Source organism: Cyprinus carpio, chromosome B8 (genome assembly GCF_018340385.1).
Source record: "Cyprinus carpio isolate SPL01 chromosome B8, ASM1834038v1, whole genome shotgun sequence".
Classification (NCBI taxonomy): Eukaryota; Metazoa; Chordata; class Actinopteri; order Cypriniformes; family Cyprinidae; genus Cyprinus; species Cyprinus carpio.
Genome location: NC_056604.1, coordinates 24,537,260 through 24,554,329, shown reverse-complemented (window position 1 = coordinate 24,554,329; position 17,070 = coordinate 24,537,260). Strand labels below are relative to the sequence as shown.

At 34.8% G+C, this 17,070-nt stretch overlaps 1 protein-coding gene across 1 annotated transcript; it reads left to right on the top strand.

Annotated features, from left to right (window-relative positions):
* The first annotated feature begins 1,691 nt into the window (after positions 1-1,691).
* LOC109060476 (neuropeptide Y receptor type 1-like) lies at positions 1,692-16,919 on the top strand. Its single transcript, XM_019077654.2, has 2 exons — positions 1,692-2,151; positions 14,146-16,919. Exon 2 carries the CDS (start codon positions 14,332-14,334, stop codon positions 15,463-15,465), a length of 1,134 nt encoding a protein of 377 aa, XP_018933199.1. The 5' UTR covers positions 1,692-2,151; positions 14,146-14,331; the 3' UTR covers positions 15,466-16,919.
* The last annotated feature ends 151 nt before the right edge of the window (positions 16,920-17,070 follow it).

Sequence of the window (17,070 nt, the reverse complement as noted above, 5' to 3'; positions counted from 1 at the left end):
TCATGCTTGTCATTTCTTTGCAATTATTTGTGAAAATTACTAGCAATTTATAAGTGAAAATTGTTTCCAAGTAAATCCTACACCAATTTTTGCTCAGTATACACTGTAAAAAATATTTTTTTAAAGTTGTAAATAAAGCAAAGGTTATTGGAGTACATTTTACAAGAAAATACTATCCTTTAATGATGAATATGCCTGATATCAGTACTGTGAGCACCCTGGGCTTACATTGATTTCACCAAGCAGAATCTACATCATTTTGGTCCAAAAACAATGTTACTGTCATAAAACCAGGTTAAGACTGGAGTTAGAGGCTTGCACAACATACTTATCAGCCATCATTCCCTTTTATTTGGATAGAAATTTGACCCACATAAGATGTTAATCTATGAACATCTTGGCAAAATAAACCTTGTCCTGTGGCTTAGAAGAACATTACCACCATGTAACAACACTGCAGCCTCAATTGCATTCAAACCAACGTCACTGTCTCTCACATTTGTAGGCCGGAAATAAGAAATATAAAGATTTGAGTAGTGGTCTGCGAATGGAAAAAAACATCAGCTGGAAATGTCAATTACTAGAGCACCAGGAAGCCCCAGGTAGGTCCAGATAAAACCTGCAGAACAGATTTAACATGTGGACAAGAAGGCTCTGTAAGAGTAATATGGATTGTTTCAGAAAACACAGTGTGTGTTTAATGACACTACACTAATGGGAGTGTGCCACCGGCTCTATAAGCGACACATTTCATTGATGTCTTAAGATTAATTGTGTCTTAATGTGGTTGTTTATGGAACTTGCCAGAATGGCGTCTGTTATACATTATATGCTTATTGTGAGATTGTATGTTTTTAATTTGTAAAACACCAAGTCTGAGTTGTGAAAAATGCATAACTTTGCCAATTATGAAGCCATCCATTATTCTTAGTATAAATGACTTGCTGTCATAAAATCAACCATTAAAGCCAACCACTAAAAAAATAAATAAATTATGTTTGCACACAGTGCTTTAAAAGTGTACAGTTCATTGAACCCATTATTGATATCTGTTACATAACTGTCATGATTATTCTTCTCAAAAAACATGTATACTTTTCAAAACATTTCATTCAAATCATTATGGACCACATCCCAAAACATAGTTGGTTTTAAAATGTTTCCTGAAACATTTGGAGAGCAAGATGCAGTCTTTCAAGCAACATTAATTTGAGCTGTAAGGAGTTTTTATTATCCAGTGACATCTGACCTTTTTGTCTGAGAGACCTCAGCCCCTGTTAAAGGGATAGTTCATTCCAAAATGTTTAGTACAACCTAATGTTGTTCCAAACCAGTGTGACTGTCTTTGTTCTCTGGAACACAAATGAAGATATTTTTTTAAAAATGTTGGTAATCAAACATTTTCAGTTTTGACTTCCGTTTAATACAATGGAAGTGAATGGGAACCAAAATTGGTTGGTTACCAAATACCAACAGTGTTCAAATTATAAATTGTTCATGTTTCTCAAAAGAAAGAAATAAGAATACATAAATGCAACTTGGGAGAGTATAACATGACAGCATTTTCAATATCGGGTGGACTGTCTCTTTAATAGCTCAAAATGCATAAATAACATGGAAGCATGACACTTGACATTTCTTAATTTCATGAGAACTGGTATTAAATAGTCCCAAAAGTTCCATGTGAAATCAAAAAGATCAGGCATGAAAATAAGAAGAAGAAGAAAAAAGAATATATACAAACTATTTGTATTCATTGTATTTTTCAAAACTTGTCCTTACTCAAACGTGAAGACTATTTTTTTGACAACAATCATCTTTTGAAACAGAACATTCTGTGATGCATCAATGGCAGTAGTTTCAGTGTGGGTTTTAATTAGGAAGAAACGATTTTGAAGGGAATATAATTATTCATAGTATATCGGTCTCTGGAACCGCACACGTTAAGGAAGTGAAGTCAGTGTCAACAGATAGACCGAGTCCATGTGTGAACGAGTCTCGCGCGCTCGATATTTGAAGGCACCTCCTTCTTGCGCCTCAGGTTTGGTTGATAAACCTCAGCTCCTCGAACCACCGGTTACTCCTGCACAGAAGATAACAGTGCATCTAGAGCCACAGTCACGGAGACGGGATTTGCGCCTGTCACACACGGTAAGATGCGCCTGAGCAGAGTTTCACAAATGCGTGTTAATGGAGGGAACTTACCGAAACATTTAACGTCGTCGTTTCATGGTAAAATGATCTTTATATTCTGTCATTATGAATTCTGCCTCGCTCATTCCTGGATGCAGAGGCTCTGAAAGGTGTTACGTACTTTTTCTAAAGTCGTATATGACGTTGGAGACTCCAATGATGTTCCGATCGGATCATTTGTTCACCATTCAGTCCTGTCAGTGATCTTATGGTTAAAATAATCGCTATTCTATTCTATTCTATTCTATTCTATTCTATTCTATTCTATTCTATGTTAGTTTATTCTATTATGTTCTATATTGACCAATTCTATTATGTCAGGCTGCTGTCCTGTTCTTTTGTTGACCTATTCTATTCTATTCTATTCTATTCTATTCTATTCTATTCTATTCCATTCCATTCTATTATCTTGTGTTGGTTTATTCTGTTATTTTCTATAATAACACATTATATTATGTTAGGCTATTGTCCTGTTCTTTTGTTGACATATTCTATTCTATTCTTCTTTGTTGGTTCATTCTGTCATATTCTATATTGAATAATTCTGTTATGTTATACAGTTGTCCTGTTATTTTTTACCTATTCTATTCTATTATATTCTACTCTACTATCTTTTGTTGATTTATTCTGTTATTTTCTATAATAACAAATTATATTATGTTAGGCTATTGTCCTGTGCTTTTGTTGACATATTCTATTCTATTCTATTCTATTCTATTCTATTCTATTCTATTCTTCTTTGTTGGTTCATTCTGTTATATTCTATATTGAATAATTCTGTTTTGTTATACAGTTGTCCTGTTATTTTTTACCTATTCTATTCTATTCTATTCTATTCTATTCTATTCTATTCTTCTGTGTTGATTTATTCTGTTATTTTCTATATTGTTAAATCCTAGTATGTTATACTGTTGTCCTGTTCTTTTGTTGTTCTCTTTTATTCTATTCTCCTGATTTTCTGTTCTATTTTGTTCATCTCAATGACATCTCTTAGAGAGTGTGTATATGTGTGTTGCAAGATAGATGAAGCTACATTAAATCAGAAATTTAATAAACAGTATTTATTTGTGCATGCTTGTTCATCATAGTTCAGATATGCGTATTAGTGATATAAACAAAGTATGCTGAACACATTAGATTTGCTTAATTACTATCACCTCATTCTCATTCAAGGCAGCAAAGAAAACCTTAATCTCTGTTCACCGGGATTTGCTAGTCTCATAGACATTATTCTTGCTTTCACATTTATTATGAAGGAAATATGTAAATATCTTTCAGTAAGAGCCAGCCTCTTAACACAAGTGCTCTGTTCTGAGAAAAAAAAAAAAAACACCTCAACGAGTGAATACTCAAAGTCATTTCCACCATGTGAATATTATGAGTGCTAGATATTCATAACCAGTTTGCTGTCCTCATTATAATTGGGCTGGATTTCCCTTCAGAGCTGTTTCTAACTTCATAAATCCCTAACAACCCAAGGTATCAAAGACAGACACAAACACTGATGCATCAAAAGCTTTGATTCTCATGCACTGTCTTCACACTCGCTGGAGAAATGGGCAAGTGCTGCTTTTTCACACTCAACTCTACTCATTATCACCTGCCAACGACATGAAAAAGAAAGATACCTGTTACATAAGAGGCATGCAGTTATAAATAGTGCTTGAGTAGCACAGGCGCAAAAAAAGAACAAATGTAAGCTATATATGTTCTATGATGTTTTGAATGCAGATCAGATCAACTTCGGCAAGGTTTGACAGTGAACATTTTCTATCATTTCCTTATTTCTACAGATATTGGTAAGAGTTTTGGAGGCCTTCACTAACAAAACGTTTCAGTAAAACAGATAGCAAGATATATTTTCTCATTCTGTGTTGTGACTTTGACCTTATATAGTCTCAGAGCATCTTAGAAATAAGCATTAGTATTAGTCCTTGATCGCATACTTTGCACTCATTCTGCATTTGAGGCCAGATTTTCTTTTTGATCCCTTTTGACTTAGAATAACTCATTTGAAAAGCTGTATTTAAATAGTATTTGAGCTTTGCTTCTTAAGTGGTTGAACTCAAGTCTTTGTTCCCTGATTCTTAGGTTTTTTATTACTGCTTTTATTAACAGTTCATCTGACTTGACGTGATACAGTCCAATTTGACTTGATGGTTGAACTTCATTGCTTGAAGACTGACAAGATAAGTATTGGTTGTGTGGAGAGGCAGTATTGGCTGTCGCATATATGGTTTTAGTATCAAAATAAGGTCTATTAGCCTTCTTCCTTCTACTCTCTGTTAAAACGTGTAAAAGATGGTGTAGAAGTCTGAAAGTGAGATGGCTGATAGAGTGCAGGTGCAGCAGGAGCCACCTTTCATCTGTGACACATTCAGTTGATGGCTGCCTCTCTGATCTAAAACTAGTTTGTTTCTCTCGTTATAGCGGTGAAGTAAGATCTGAGAAGAGGGAGTACAGCATGAACTTTTCAGATGAAGTTCCTTTGGGAGATAAGGTGTCTTTAAGAAAAAACTGAAGTGAGATTTTGAGACGTGTCACTTATATAACCTTTATTTTCTTCTAATTTGATCCAGTGCTTTTTGTTGCAAATGATATGATCAGAATTACAAATGACCATGTCCTTGATGAAGAATGACCATTTTCGAAATATTAATTGGGTTTTTAAATTTAGGATGGGGGTCCCTCGCATGAGGATGATCATATTTGTGAGCCCATTGCAAAAGATCAGAAACCTCTGCTTTAATGGAAGCAAGAACATCTGTCTCTCTGTATAAAAAGTTGACCGTTGAAACAGAATTACCTATTAAATGACCTGCATTAGTGATGTAAGTGGTGCAGAATCTTTAATAGTGCATTTATTTAATATATATTTTGTATTTATTGTTTTATCAATTTGTTATACATTTTACTTAATGTTATATTTAAAGTATTCATTGTAATTTTTTAATGTAATTGTTTATTTTATTTTTATTATAATTCTATATCATCATTTTAACACTTCTTTTGAACTTTTCTTTGTTTTAAATTGGTCCAGGATCTAAAAGACAAAATCCCCAGATGTTCAAAGCGGTGTCAGATTTTTGAACCCCACTGTTTAGTAAAGCTCATGCTGTTTTTCTTCTCAATAAATGCTCAGCAGGCGCAGAGACATGTTTAAAATGTGCTGTATTTGAATGGAAATCATGATTTTTCCCCTTTAGATTATGAAACCGCTAATGAATGTCTGTCCACACTTCACACCATGACACTGTTCATTAACTTTAATAAAACATGCATGTTTATGGGATGTCTTCTTTTGACTGTAGTACTGTTGGATGTGCCACATCTGACAGCTATCAAAGCAAAAGCTCATCTTGAAATCCCCCCACCATCACAGGGTGTGCTCGCCCGTGGCGAGCTCTGTTATAAATATAGGCATTCTTTGCGTTATGCATGCTAATACACAGGTTTCTGAAGCTCAAGTGTCACAGAGCGATGGCAAAACCTGCTCGTTGTGGCATGTTTTCTGAAGCTGAAATAATAGGCAATGTCATTTTTCTCTCCAAATACACACCAGGTACTATACTATCACATTACAGTAAAAAGCCATTGCTTGTGGTAACTTACAAGTACATTGAGTATCAGCATTACTTCATTTTGCTTTCATAGCCATGAACTCACAAAGCACCTCTTAAAAATTCATACCTGCACTTCTGCCAAAACAGAAGTCTATGGTCAACAGGGACCTGCAGTTTCAGCTGGTCTCAGCTACTGCGCTAGCAAAGTCCAAATGAGTTGAGTGCCCTCCTGGATATTCATCTTAAGGAAGTTCTTTGGAGCATGGCAGCTAGTTTCTAACATTCAGCTCTATAATACCTGGAGAGATCCACTGGCATTCCCATTCATTTCAATGGCAGAGTATGAGCAAAGAAATCTGACATCTTTTTCAGAAGTCTTTAAGCTCACCAAGGCTTCATTAATTTGATCAAAAATACAGTAAAACACTAATATTGTGACAAATTGTTGCAATTTAAATGAACTGTTTTCTATTTTAATATATGTTAATATGTAATTTATTCATGTAATGCAAAGCTGAATTTTCAGCGTCACATGATCCTTCAGAATTCATTCTAACATGCAGATTTGCTGCTCAAGAAACTTATTATTATCATCAATATTTTAAACAGTTGTGTTTCTTAATATTTTTGTAGAAACCATAATGGACTTGCACTGAGCTTCATGATGCACTTCTGTTTTTAAACAGAAGAGCTTGCTTTTTTTCCAGTTATATATATATATATATATATATATATATATTTCATGTGAAGTAGTAATATGTGTAGTAATATTCAGAAAAAAACTTTATTTTACCTCTTTTCTTTGATAATAATTTCATAGTAATTTACATGTTAATGCCAACATTCTTCATTAATATTCATAATAGCAGTACTTTCATTGCATTATACTGTTTATGATTAATTAAATATGTTTTACATCATTGCATTTCTTTTTTTTTAAACAAGTCTTTACTGTAAGTTTTAAATTAAATGCATCTTTCCATCATTTGAATGCATCTTTACTAAATAAAAGTTACAGACCTTATTATTTTATTTAAATCTTTTATTTGGTCACAGCTAAACCATATATATATATATATATATATATATATATATATATATATATACCGTGCACACACAAACACTGAAAAAAATTTCTGTCAAATTTACGGTAAAAAAAATGTCAGCTGTGGTTGCCGGATTTTTACCATAAAAATATGGTAGCAACATTTTAGGTTTTTTGCTTTTAACTTAAATTTACAGTTAAATACCATAATTTCATTAACTAATATAATGTTAATATACCAGACTAAAATCTGTTTTGCACCTTTGTAATACTCTCATAACCACCAAATGCAGGTGGTGATGAGAAAGTCACATGATGAACCATAGCCCTTTACAAGCAGCTTTTAAATACTAACATATATAGAAGGTGCACAGAGTCATTCACACAGGCACTAAACACCATCATGGTAACACACATGAAACTGAAATAATGCAATAAACATTCATTTAACAACATTAGGTGTAACATACAACCCTATAAAAACTAAGAAACAGTTCTTCACTTAAAAAAAAAAAAAAAAAAAAATGGTATACTACCATATTTACCGTTAACCATTTAATAGGTTTTTACTGAAGAATTTTTAAAGTCTTTTACTGTTAAATTCACAGTCATTTTTTTACAGCGTATATATTCAGGTATTTGTTACAGCATCTACTGACAGGTGCTAAACCAACAGACCAGCTAAAGCTAGGTCTAAAAGCCAACATTTTAAGCTTACATTACTTCCATGTTACAGGTGCTTGAATTAAGGCATTAGCACGTCTGGGCTGGTCAGAACTTTCTCTCGTGCCATGTTGTCTATTTGAGAATGGAGGAGTCATGGAGACTGAAATGAGAGCTCTGTGGGGAAGATGTTGTTGAGATTTTAACCTTTGTGTGCAACCAGTGGTGCATCATGCGCTCTTTGTCACAGATATTGAACAGAGCATCTCTGCTTCATTGCAACACACTCTCACCCAGGAGGATATTCACTGGCAGAGTCTACCGTCCTAATTGAAAACAATCATTGTCCTTTAGAGAGGGCTGGTTAGAGATGCGAGACTGAGGGGGCAATAATGAACTTTATTACCACTTATCTGCCGCATGTGAGGCACATCTGTGCTGAGACTCTGTGATTGATTTACTGTCACTTGTTAGTTAACTGCAATAACCCTCTGGGATCTATATTAATTACACTGCAGCTAGTTATTTCTATTTAGATGAATGTCTCCATAAAGAGGATGATGGAGTTTTTCTTAAAGGGAATGATGAAAATTGCATCATTTATTCACCCTTATGTTGTTTCAAACCCATGTTACGTTATTTTCCTGTAGAACCCAAAAGGTGAATTTTTGAAGAAACTTCACGCTGCTCATTTCCATACAACAACAGTTTATAGTGACCTTGTCAATGCTAAAACATGGCTGAGGTCCATCATATTTACTGATTAACTAGGGCAGATGGATGAAAGACTGTTCTTCCTCTGCTTTCTTGTTTTTAAGTACAAAGATACCCTTTTCACTTTTGTATAACTGTCAGGATTTGTAATATGTTGCTTTGTGTTTGCTGGGGAAAAAGTTTCTTAGTGCCAAAGAAATGTAGTGCATTGTTCTACCTAGTCAATAGAGTTTTTATTAAACAGTTAGGCTATGCTAAGCTATTAGGCTAAACTGTTAGCTTGTTAAACCTTGTGAAAAAAAAATGTTTCATTGTATGGAATGTACAACTGTAGTCACTTGAATATATTTCGTAAAACACTTAAGTACACTTTTTAAAGAGCAGGTCATATGTGTTTTTGAAGTTTTGCAGTTTATAACGTAGCTATCCTTAAATGAAAACATTCTGCAAAGTTGTTAATCAAAAAAAGTGCATGATAAATAAAGATATTGTCTCTCAAAAGAGAGAGTCGGTTCTGAATCGCCGTAACGAGTCGTTATATTTTCGACTCTTTTGCCTGTTACCGGTGTACGTCACTGGGTAACACATTTGCATAATCCCCGCCTGCCTGTGAAATACGAACAGAGTCTGATCTGCCCACAAACACTTTTGCTATTAGTGCGTTTACATCATGTTGAGAAGACGCGGTGTTCAAGGATACCACAGAAATACAGTTCGAGCCTTTTGTTGTGTGCTTGTCATTTTATCAAGAACTGCTTCTCTAATCTGGGGCTTTTATCTTCGTTGGCTTCTAATCTTCTTAATGTGGACTAACAAGCTCTCTGAACCACGACCTGTAAGTAGTACGATTGATACGTTAGGTGTACATTTTCAATTGAGTGCTCAAAATATAATTTTTTTGTGCCAATATGTGATGTATACCTAGTGCAGCTTTAGGTTTCCAGGTAAAGCACGATATTACTGTCTTACTGAAGTAGTTCTAAAAATTTGCAGTGAACCTAAGAATGTGTAGATTATTGTAGACTGTTCTAATTACTTTGTTTAATAATAAAGAATGTAGTGTAGCACACAGACTTTATAATAATTGTGAAACTGCTGTTTATTGTGCTGCACTGGCAGTTACAGGGTTAATGCGGGAGAGATGAGTGATTTCGGCTGGTGCTCCTGTGATACAACTGTTCTGCGTTCTGATTAAAAGTTAAGACCAAGCGTCTTTTGTCTTTCGTTCTTCTTTTATTACAGTAGACATTTTTTTGTTTATATTTTGTTTTGTTTAATGTGTTGTTTAATTTGTTAGTCGGTTGGCGTATGTATCAAGTGTTCACAGTTTAGCAGCTAAACTTTAGCTGTGGGCACGATTCGCTTGCATAACTATTTTTTGTATTTTATGTCATTATAAGAACGGATTGATTATATTATTGTTTTATGTAAAGGTGCTTTGTCAATGGTAGCCCTGGCTAACTGGCTCAAGGACTCATCTCTGTGCCAATCACAACAGGTTTGGCCAGCTGACCAATCAGAGCAGAGTAGGCTTGAGGAAGGGAGGGGCTTGCTCCGAACTTGCTTGAAACGAATCATTTCCTAATCATTGGCAAATGACTCTAATATTAAATGTATATTCTGAGAAAATTACAATGTTTTCTGACCTTAGATGCATTTATACCTGATGTAGGGGACTCCAATACAATATTGGGACACTTTAAAATACCATATGACCTGCTCTTTAAAAGTTCACTTTGTAAATGTTTTACTTTAAGTTACATTTAAATCATATGCACATTTTGACATGCTGAGTTGACTAACATACTAAAGCACATGTGAAATTCTTTATTATAATTTGAACTTTTGTGTAGTATGTTACTCAATATTACACAAAGGAACTGAATTACAGCTTGATAATTTCAAATGTGTAATTACAATTATATTTAAAAACATGACATATGTCTCAATAGAAATTATATATATATATATTGTGTTTTAGTTTATCATAAATGCTTGTCTGTACATACAGCAGTACATTTTAACCATATTTCAAAGTATTTTCAAATTTACTTAAATCCTAAAATTCAATTAGGGTGAAAAACATTACTCTAAAGTTCAACTAATTGAATTTTACTATAAATGTAAACTATAATACACTTTAATAGTATATAACATGTAATCAAGTATCTGAAAATAATACATTCAGTCTGCACTTAAGCGTCTTCTTTTTAAAGTATATTATTTCCATTATAAGTACTCTTTTTAAATCTATGCTTAAGTGTACTTTTTTGTTACAAGGGAACCGAAGGCTGAAAACACAAAGAAAGGGAAATGTTTCACTTTACCATTTTTAAGTTCTGTATTATTTTGTGACATATAATGTAAAACAAAATAATTAAATAGTTAATATTGTGATTAAGAATAAGCACACTGTAAAGTGACTTTGTATCATTTCTAGTCAGGAAGAGGAATCTTGCACTCTTACTCATGTGGATTAAATTAAAAAGAAAAAAAAACTTCAACATTTTCAAAATGACAGTTTACAATCATAAATAAATTTAAATGCACATAATCTAATGCATTATTCATTAATAGCAATCACAGCCATTATTGTCATGGTGATTATGTAATCTCTCAGGCTTTATGCAATAATAGCATTTGGCGTCTGCTGTTAAATGTCATTTGACTGTTTGAACGCAGAATTACACTCTTATATTCCTTATTCCTCTCCTGTCGAAGTCTTGGGAGGCTCTTTCAGTTCAATCAGGGATGTTTTTTCTGATTAAGACACTTTCTCCAGTAAGGTGTCTGATTTGTAATTTCTAGTTTTAAAGACTGTTAACGAGGGTGACCCTTTATTTAACGGAGGACAATTGGGAGACATTTGCGACAGAGCCATACTATAATTATATAACTATATTACTATAATTGACTTATTATTCTCTTAGCCAAAAGAGAGACGGGCAGAGGCCAAAGTGAAAGGATTTATTTTTATTTTTGGAAATGGTTTATAGTGCAGTGCAAGTGTGTGTTGGGTGTGTTTTTGTATATTGTGTATTAGGACATTGTATGGGTAAAAATGATCTTTTATTTTTAGAATTTTATTTTATTTACTTTTATTAAAAAGTAAGGATCATGTTCCATGAAGATATTTTGTAAATTTCCTACCATAAATATATCAAAACTTAATTTTTGATTAGTAATATGCATTGCTAAGGATTCATTTGGACATCTTTAAAGGCGATTTTTTCAGTATTTAGATTTTTTTTGCACCCTCAGATTCCAGATTTTCAAATAGTTGTATCTCGGTCAAACATTGTCAGATCCTAATAAACCATACATCAATGGAAAGCTTATTTATTTAGCTTCAGCAAGATGTATAAATCTCTGTTTCGAAATATTGACACTTAAGACTGGTTTTGTGGTCCAGGGTCACATATGTAGCTGAATGTATTTTAGCTGTAAGTCTCACGTGGATTTGAGGAAATGAGTTGGGTTTAAAGCGGCAGGATTCTGCTCATAATTAGATTCTCACCCATTGTTAAACCTAACTGGGTTATTCATCACCTGCCAGTGTGCTTACATGCAAGCTCAGTAGCTATTACTGCAAAGCCAGAGTGCTTTAAGAAATCAAGAAGCATCAGTGGATGCAGAAAATCTGAGACAGATGGAGAGAAGGAGGGCGAGTAAGTGCTGCTTTAATTATCAGGTCTCTGCCCAAATTGTTTTACAGACAAGTATGAGTTTCCCAGTGCTGAATATATATATATATATATATATGTGCCTTTTATATGTGTTTGTGCCTTTGGTGCAACAAGTGTGTTGCACAGTGGCACGATGGTGCTGTGGGGCTCAAACCAGAAACCTTTAAGGTACAAGCAACCCTGTGCTTTAGCCACTTAGACTGCAGTTCCATAACAGTTTCAAAACAACATTGTATAACATCATGTAAGTCTGTTCTAGTTCTGTCAATTACTAGGTTAAGATATTTTGTACAATACCAGTTATTATTATCATCATTTAGTTGGTTATTTCTATGTTCTGTATAGATATTATTCACCTTCTTTGGGAAATACATATTTTTGATTAATATGAATGTTCTAAACAAAACATGAGAAAAACAAATACATTCAAATAAGAATATATATATATATATATATATATATATATATATATATATATATATATATATATATTTTAAATCTGTCCAAAGTATGTATTTCAGTGGATAGATGGACAGATGGATAGATTTACTAAGATATTAATTATTACTACCATTAATTTGTCTAGTAATGACTATAGGTCTTCTAGATTGACTAAATTTATGAATGCTATGCTCATTTTACTGCTGTTGCCTTGATAGTGGGGTGGTAAAATGAAAATTAAAAGATATCATGCCATCTTATTTCATGCCGTAACATATTGACAGTTAAAGGGTTACTCCACCACAAAATGAAAATTTCGTCATTAATCACTTTGGCAATTCTGCGCTGTACGCAGATGGTGAACGCTCTTCTGTGTCATCCGCGTTGCGCCGATGCGGTGTTTGCTTTCAAACCAAAGCATAAATACACATAAAAAACGTACCCTTGTGTCAAAATGGTGGTACACTGATTTGGAGAGACACAGAGGAGAGGAATTGTTGAATAAAGTCATTATTTTTGTTTTCTTCGTGTACAAAAAGTATTCTCTTCACTTCATAGCATTACGGTTGAATCACTGATGACAGATGGAGTATTCTGATGATGCTTTTCATACTTTCCTGGACCTTGATAGTGTAATTTACTTGGCAGTCAATGGGACAGTCTCAAGCCTCCCGATTTTCATCCAAAATATCTTTAATTGTGTTCCGAAGAGGAACTAAGCTTTTACAGGTTTGGAACAACATGGGGGTAAGTGATTAATGACAAAATTTTCATTTTGGGATGGAGTATCCCTTTAACACTTCCACTATAACATTTCCCTTGAGAACTGTAGCTTTTGTCTTATCGTAAATATTTCTAAAAACAAGTAACACCAACCGAACACTAAAGCGACAGCGGCAGCTATAAGTGGGCAGGTTACGTCATTTGTGAAGTCTAGCATTAGCACAAGCACATTCGTTCATGCATCATCATGTTGTTATTTGCATTGTGTTGTCTGAATGGAATTCCTCTCTGTTAGAGATACACACTGTCTGGTATTATTACAATGTTGATGTTTTTCTTATACACTCATCAGGCTACTTCGCTGCTGAAGCATTAAAAATTCATGACACAAGCTGCAGAGTAACATGCATGATGCATTTGTTGCCTGTGTGATATATTTCCTTTTTTTGGGGTTACCAGAAAATGTTTCATAATTCATTGCTTTGGTGTTGGATGTGCTGAATACAAAGAGGGAGATGAAGAGAATGTGTTCAAGTTATGAAATGACTGAAGTCGAAAAGAGCAGAACAAAAGAAATATCAAAGAACAGAACAAGGCGCTTCAGTCTGTCACTGTCCTGTTTTTCTAATAAGGGTATTTTTGTGAACAAAGAGATAAGCTTTGCTTTACTTTTAATGTAGATCACTTGAAAAGGTCTGTATTTTGTTCTGGTTTCTAACAAAATGCTTCCTGTTTTTATGCAACTGTATAAGCGTCATGGTGGGTAACAGATATAATTTGATTGGACTGACCAAGTGTAGACTTATGGAAGTCCATTTCCGCCACTAAATAAAAAATAAATAAATAAAGTGGTGTTAATGTTGCTGTATGTTATTACATATAGACTACTACACTTTTAAACAGTTATTTGCGTGTGAGTGTTTTTAACTTATGATAATCATTATATTATTTGGAAGCTGCATTCAAAATATCTTGGGGGAGCATGTGTCCCAGTTTGAATGGGCATGATGTTTCTGAGCAGGGTAGGGGGGAGTGGGGGTTCATATTGTTGTAATGTTTTGCAGCTTCGTTTTTTTCCTCTAATCTTGAGAGCTATTTTTTATTGTTTTGTCCTCAGGTCTCCCAGATCAACAGTTCTGCGCTATGCAAAAAATATGATGAGACATCTTGGGCACTAAAGGAAAACTGGTGTTGGGAAGGAGCAGCCTTGCGCTGGACAATTCCACTTCATTCGGTGCGGTTTCCGCTTCCGGACAGAGAGGTCATCGTTCATTTTTAAGAGATACTACAGCAACTGACAGCAATGGAGCGGTCTCACCTGAACAACAGCTCTGGCTCTTGGTTATTGGAGGATCCCGCCTGTCCAACCTCCCTCAGCAGCACCACTTTCCTCATCGTAGCATACAGCACCATGTTAGCAGTGGGCCTGGTGGGCAACACTTGCCTGGTTTTGGTCATCACACGACAAAAGGAGATGCGCAATGTGACTAACATCTTCATCGTCAATCTCTCATGCTCTGATATCCTTGTTTGTTTGGTGTGTTTACCAGTCACCATTATCTACACCCTTATGGATCGATGGATTTTGGGTGAGGCTTTGTGTAAGGTGACGCCGTTCATTCAATGTATGTCTGTAACGGTTTCGATTTTCTCTATGGTTCTCATTGCCTTGGAAAGACACCAGCTTATCATCCATCCCACCGGTTGGAAACCAGTTGTCAGACACTCCTACCTGGCTGTTGCGGTAATCTGGATCGTAGCATGTTTTATCTCCCTTCCGTTCCTTTCGTTCAACATCCTAACAAACTCACCTTTCCACAACCTCAGCCTTCCCTTCAACCCCTTCAGCGATCACTTCATATGCATTGAACAATGGCCATCTGAGGGGAATCGGCTCACTTATACCACAACGCTGCTGCTGTGCCAGTACTGCTTACCATTAGCTCTCATTCTCGTCTGTTATTTCCGCATATTTTTACGTCTGAGTCGCCGTAAAGACATGGTCGAAAGGGCTCGAGGTGGGCGGCAGAAGAAGACCAAAGGCTCAAAGCGAGTCAACGCCATGCTAGCCTCGATTGTAGCAGCGTTCGCCCTCTGTTGGCTGCCACTGAATGTTTTCAACACAGTTTTTGACTGGAACCACGAAGCAATTCCCGTCTGCCAACACGACGCCATTTTCTCGGCATGTCACCTCACCGCCATGGCGTCGACCTGTGTGAACCCAGTGATCTATGGGTTCCTAAACAATAACTTCCAGAAGGAGCTGAAGTCGTTGCTTTCCAGGTGCCGCTGCTGGGGGCCGCCCGAGAGTTATGAGAGTTTCCCTTTGTCCACAGTCAGTACAGGCATTACTAAGGGGTCTATCCTGAGCAATGGCTCTGCTAGCACCTATCAACAACACAAGAAACACAGTTTGGAACAGAAAGAGACCATTTAAATGTATCGGATGTACTATAAGGCAATGTACCTACCCACATTTCAAGCATTCAGAGGACCTACATGAGACCAACGCCAGTCAATCTGTGCAAGATTAGTGACTGAATTTAAGTTTTGGAAAGAGAAAATCTGTGACATTTGAAAGTCCTTGTTGCTCAAAGATGTCCACTTGTCTTCTTTAAACACAGAAATGGACTGAAACATATTAAGGAAAGGCTTACTGTAGCTAGGCTCTGCAGAGGAGAACCATGTCATGACAAATATCATTACAAATTGCGTTGCTGTTTTAACCACTGCTAAAATGACTTTGGCCAATTAAACATGCTGGTTTTGTGGCCATTATATGGTGAGTTCTAAATGGCACAGAAAGCCATTTTTGCCAATTAGAGCAAGGTTCTCTCTGAGAGACATTATAATGAAATACTGAGTGGAGGAGGCCTTTTCTTGTCATAGTCTTTTTCCATGTGACTTGGTAACAAAAAAAGAAAGAAATTGAAATTGAAGAATTGAAGAAAGAATAGTGAATTTTCACTATTCAAGTAATAGCTTGCCTAAAAATAAACATTCTGTCATCATCACTCATGTTGTTCCAAACCTGTGACTTTCTTTCTGCTGTGGAGCACAAAAGCACCATAAATGATCAAAACTAGTGCATATGACTATGGCTTGACATGGAATTTATGTCATTTTTTTTAACTGAAAATCTCCCTGCAGTGAGCTTTTAATTACTTGGTATGAATCAGTAAATTGATACAGATCAGTTTGATTTGCAAATGGAACAATCAGACAGCCATTTTGATCTGATTCACTGTAACTGATTCATTGTAAACATCTGGCTCAAGTCTCTAATGAACATAGTATGGCTTCAAAAAACATGAAATATAGCACATGACTCATATGGAATACTTTTATGATATTTTGGTAAGCTTTGGTTGCTATTTGTTGTAATTAAAGACCAACCTTTTGTGTTTCACCAAGGGAAGAAAGTTATACCAATTTGGAAGGATGTGAACATGAGTATATTATTGTTAACTATTTCTTTAAAGGAAGGTACAGAACTAGCAATATGTGTATAATGTGTACATTTAAAAACAGATGTAATGATTATATGTAATAGTTATTATACGGCATCATGACTATATAAGCACATTCTGTCATTGATTAGGAGTAGAATGTATCCTATTTCAAACTAGTATGTACAATAATTTACACATTTTGTTGCTCTGTGTGAGAGGTGTAATTTGTTTTACTGATCTAAATGTTAGTCAATATAAACACACTGTGTCCTTTGCAGAATGGCTTTATTTGCCAAAGCTATCCAAGTGAATTATAGAGTCAGTTCTTCAGTTCCTTGCACTTTCACTGGACTGTGGATCTATACTAAACTACGTGCATGTTGTAAGTAGCATTTGTAAAAAAAACAACAACAACAACAAAAAAAGAATATATATATATATATATATATATATATATATATATATATATATATATATATATATATATATATATATACACACATATATATATACACACATACATATATACACACATATATATTATATATATATATATATATATATATATATATATATATATATATATATAT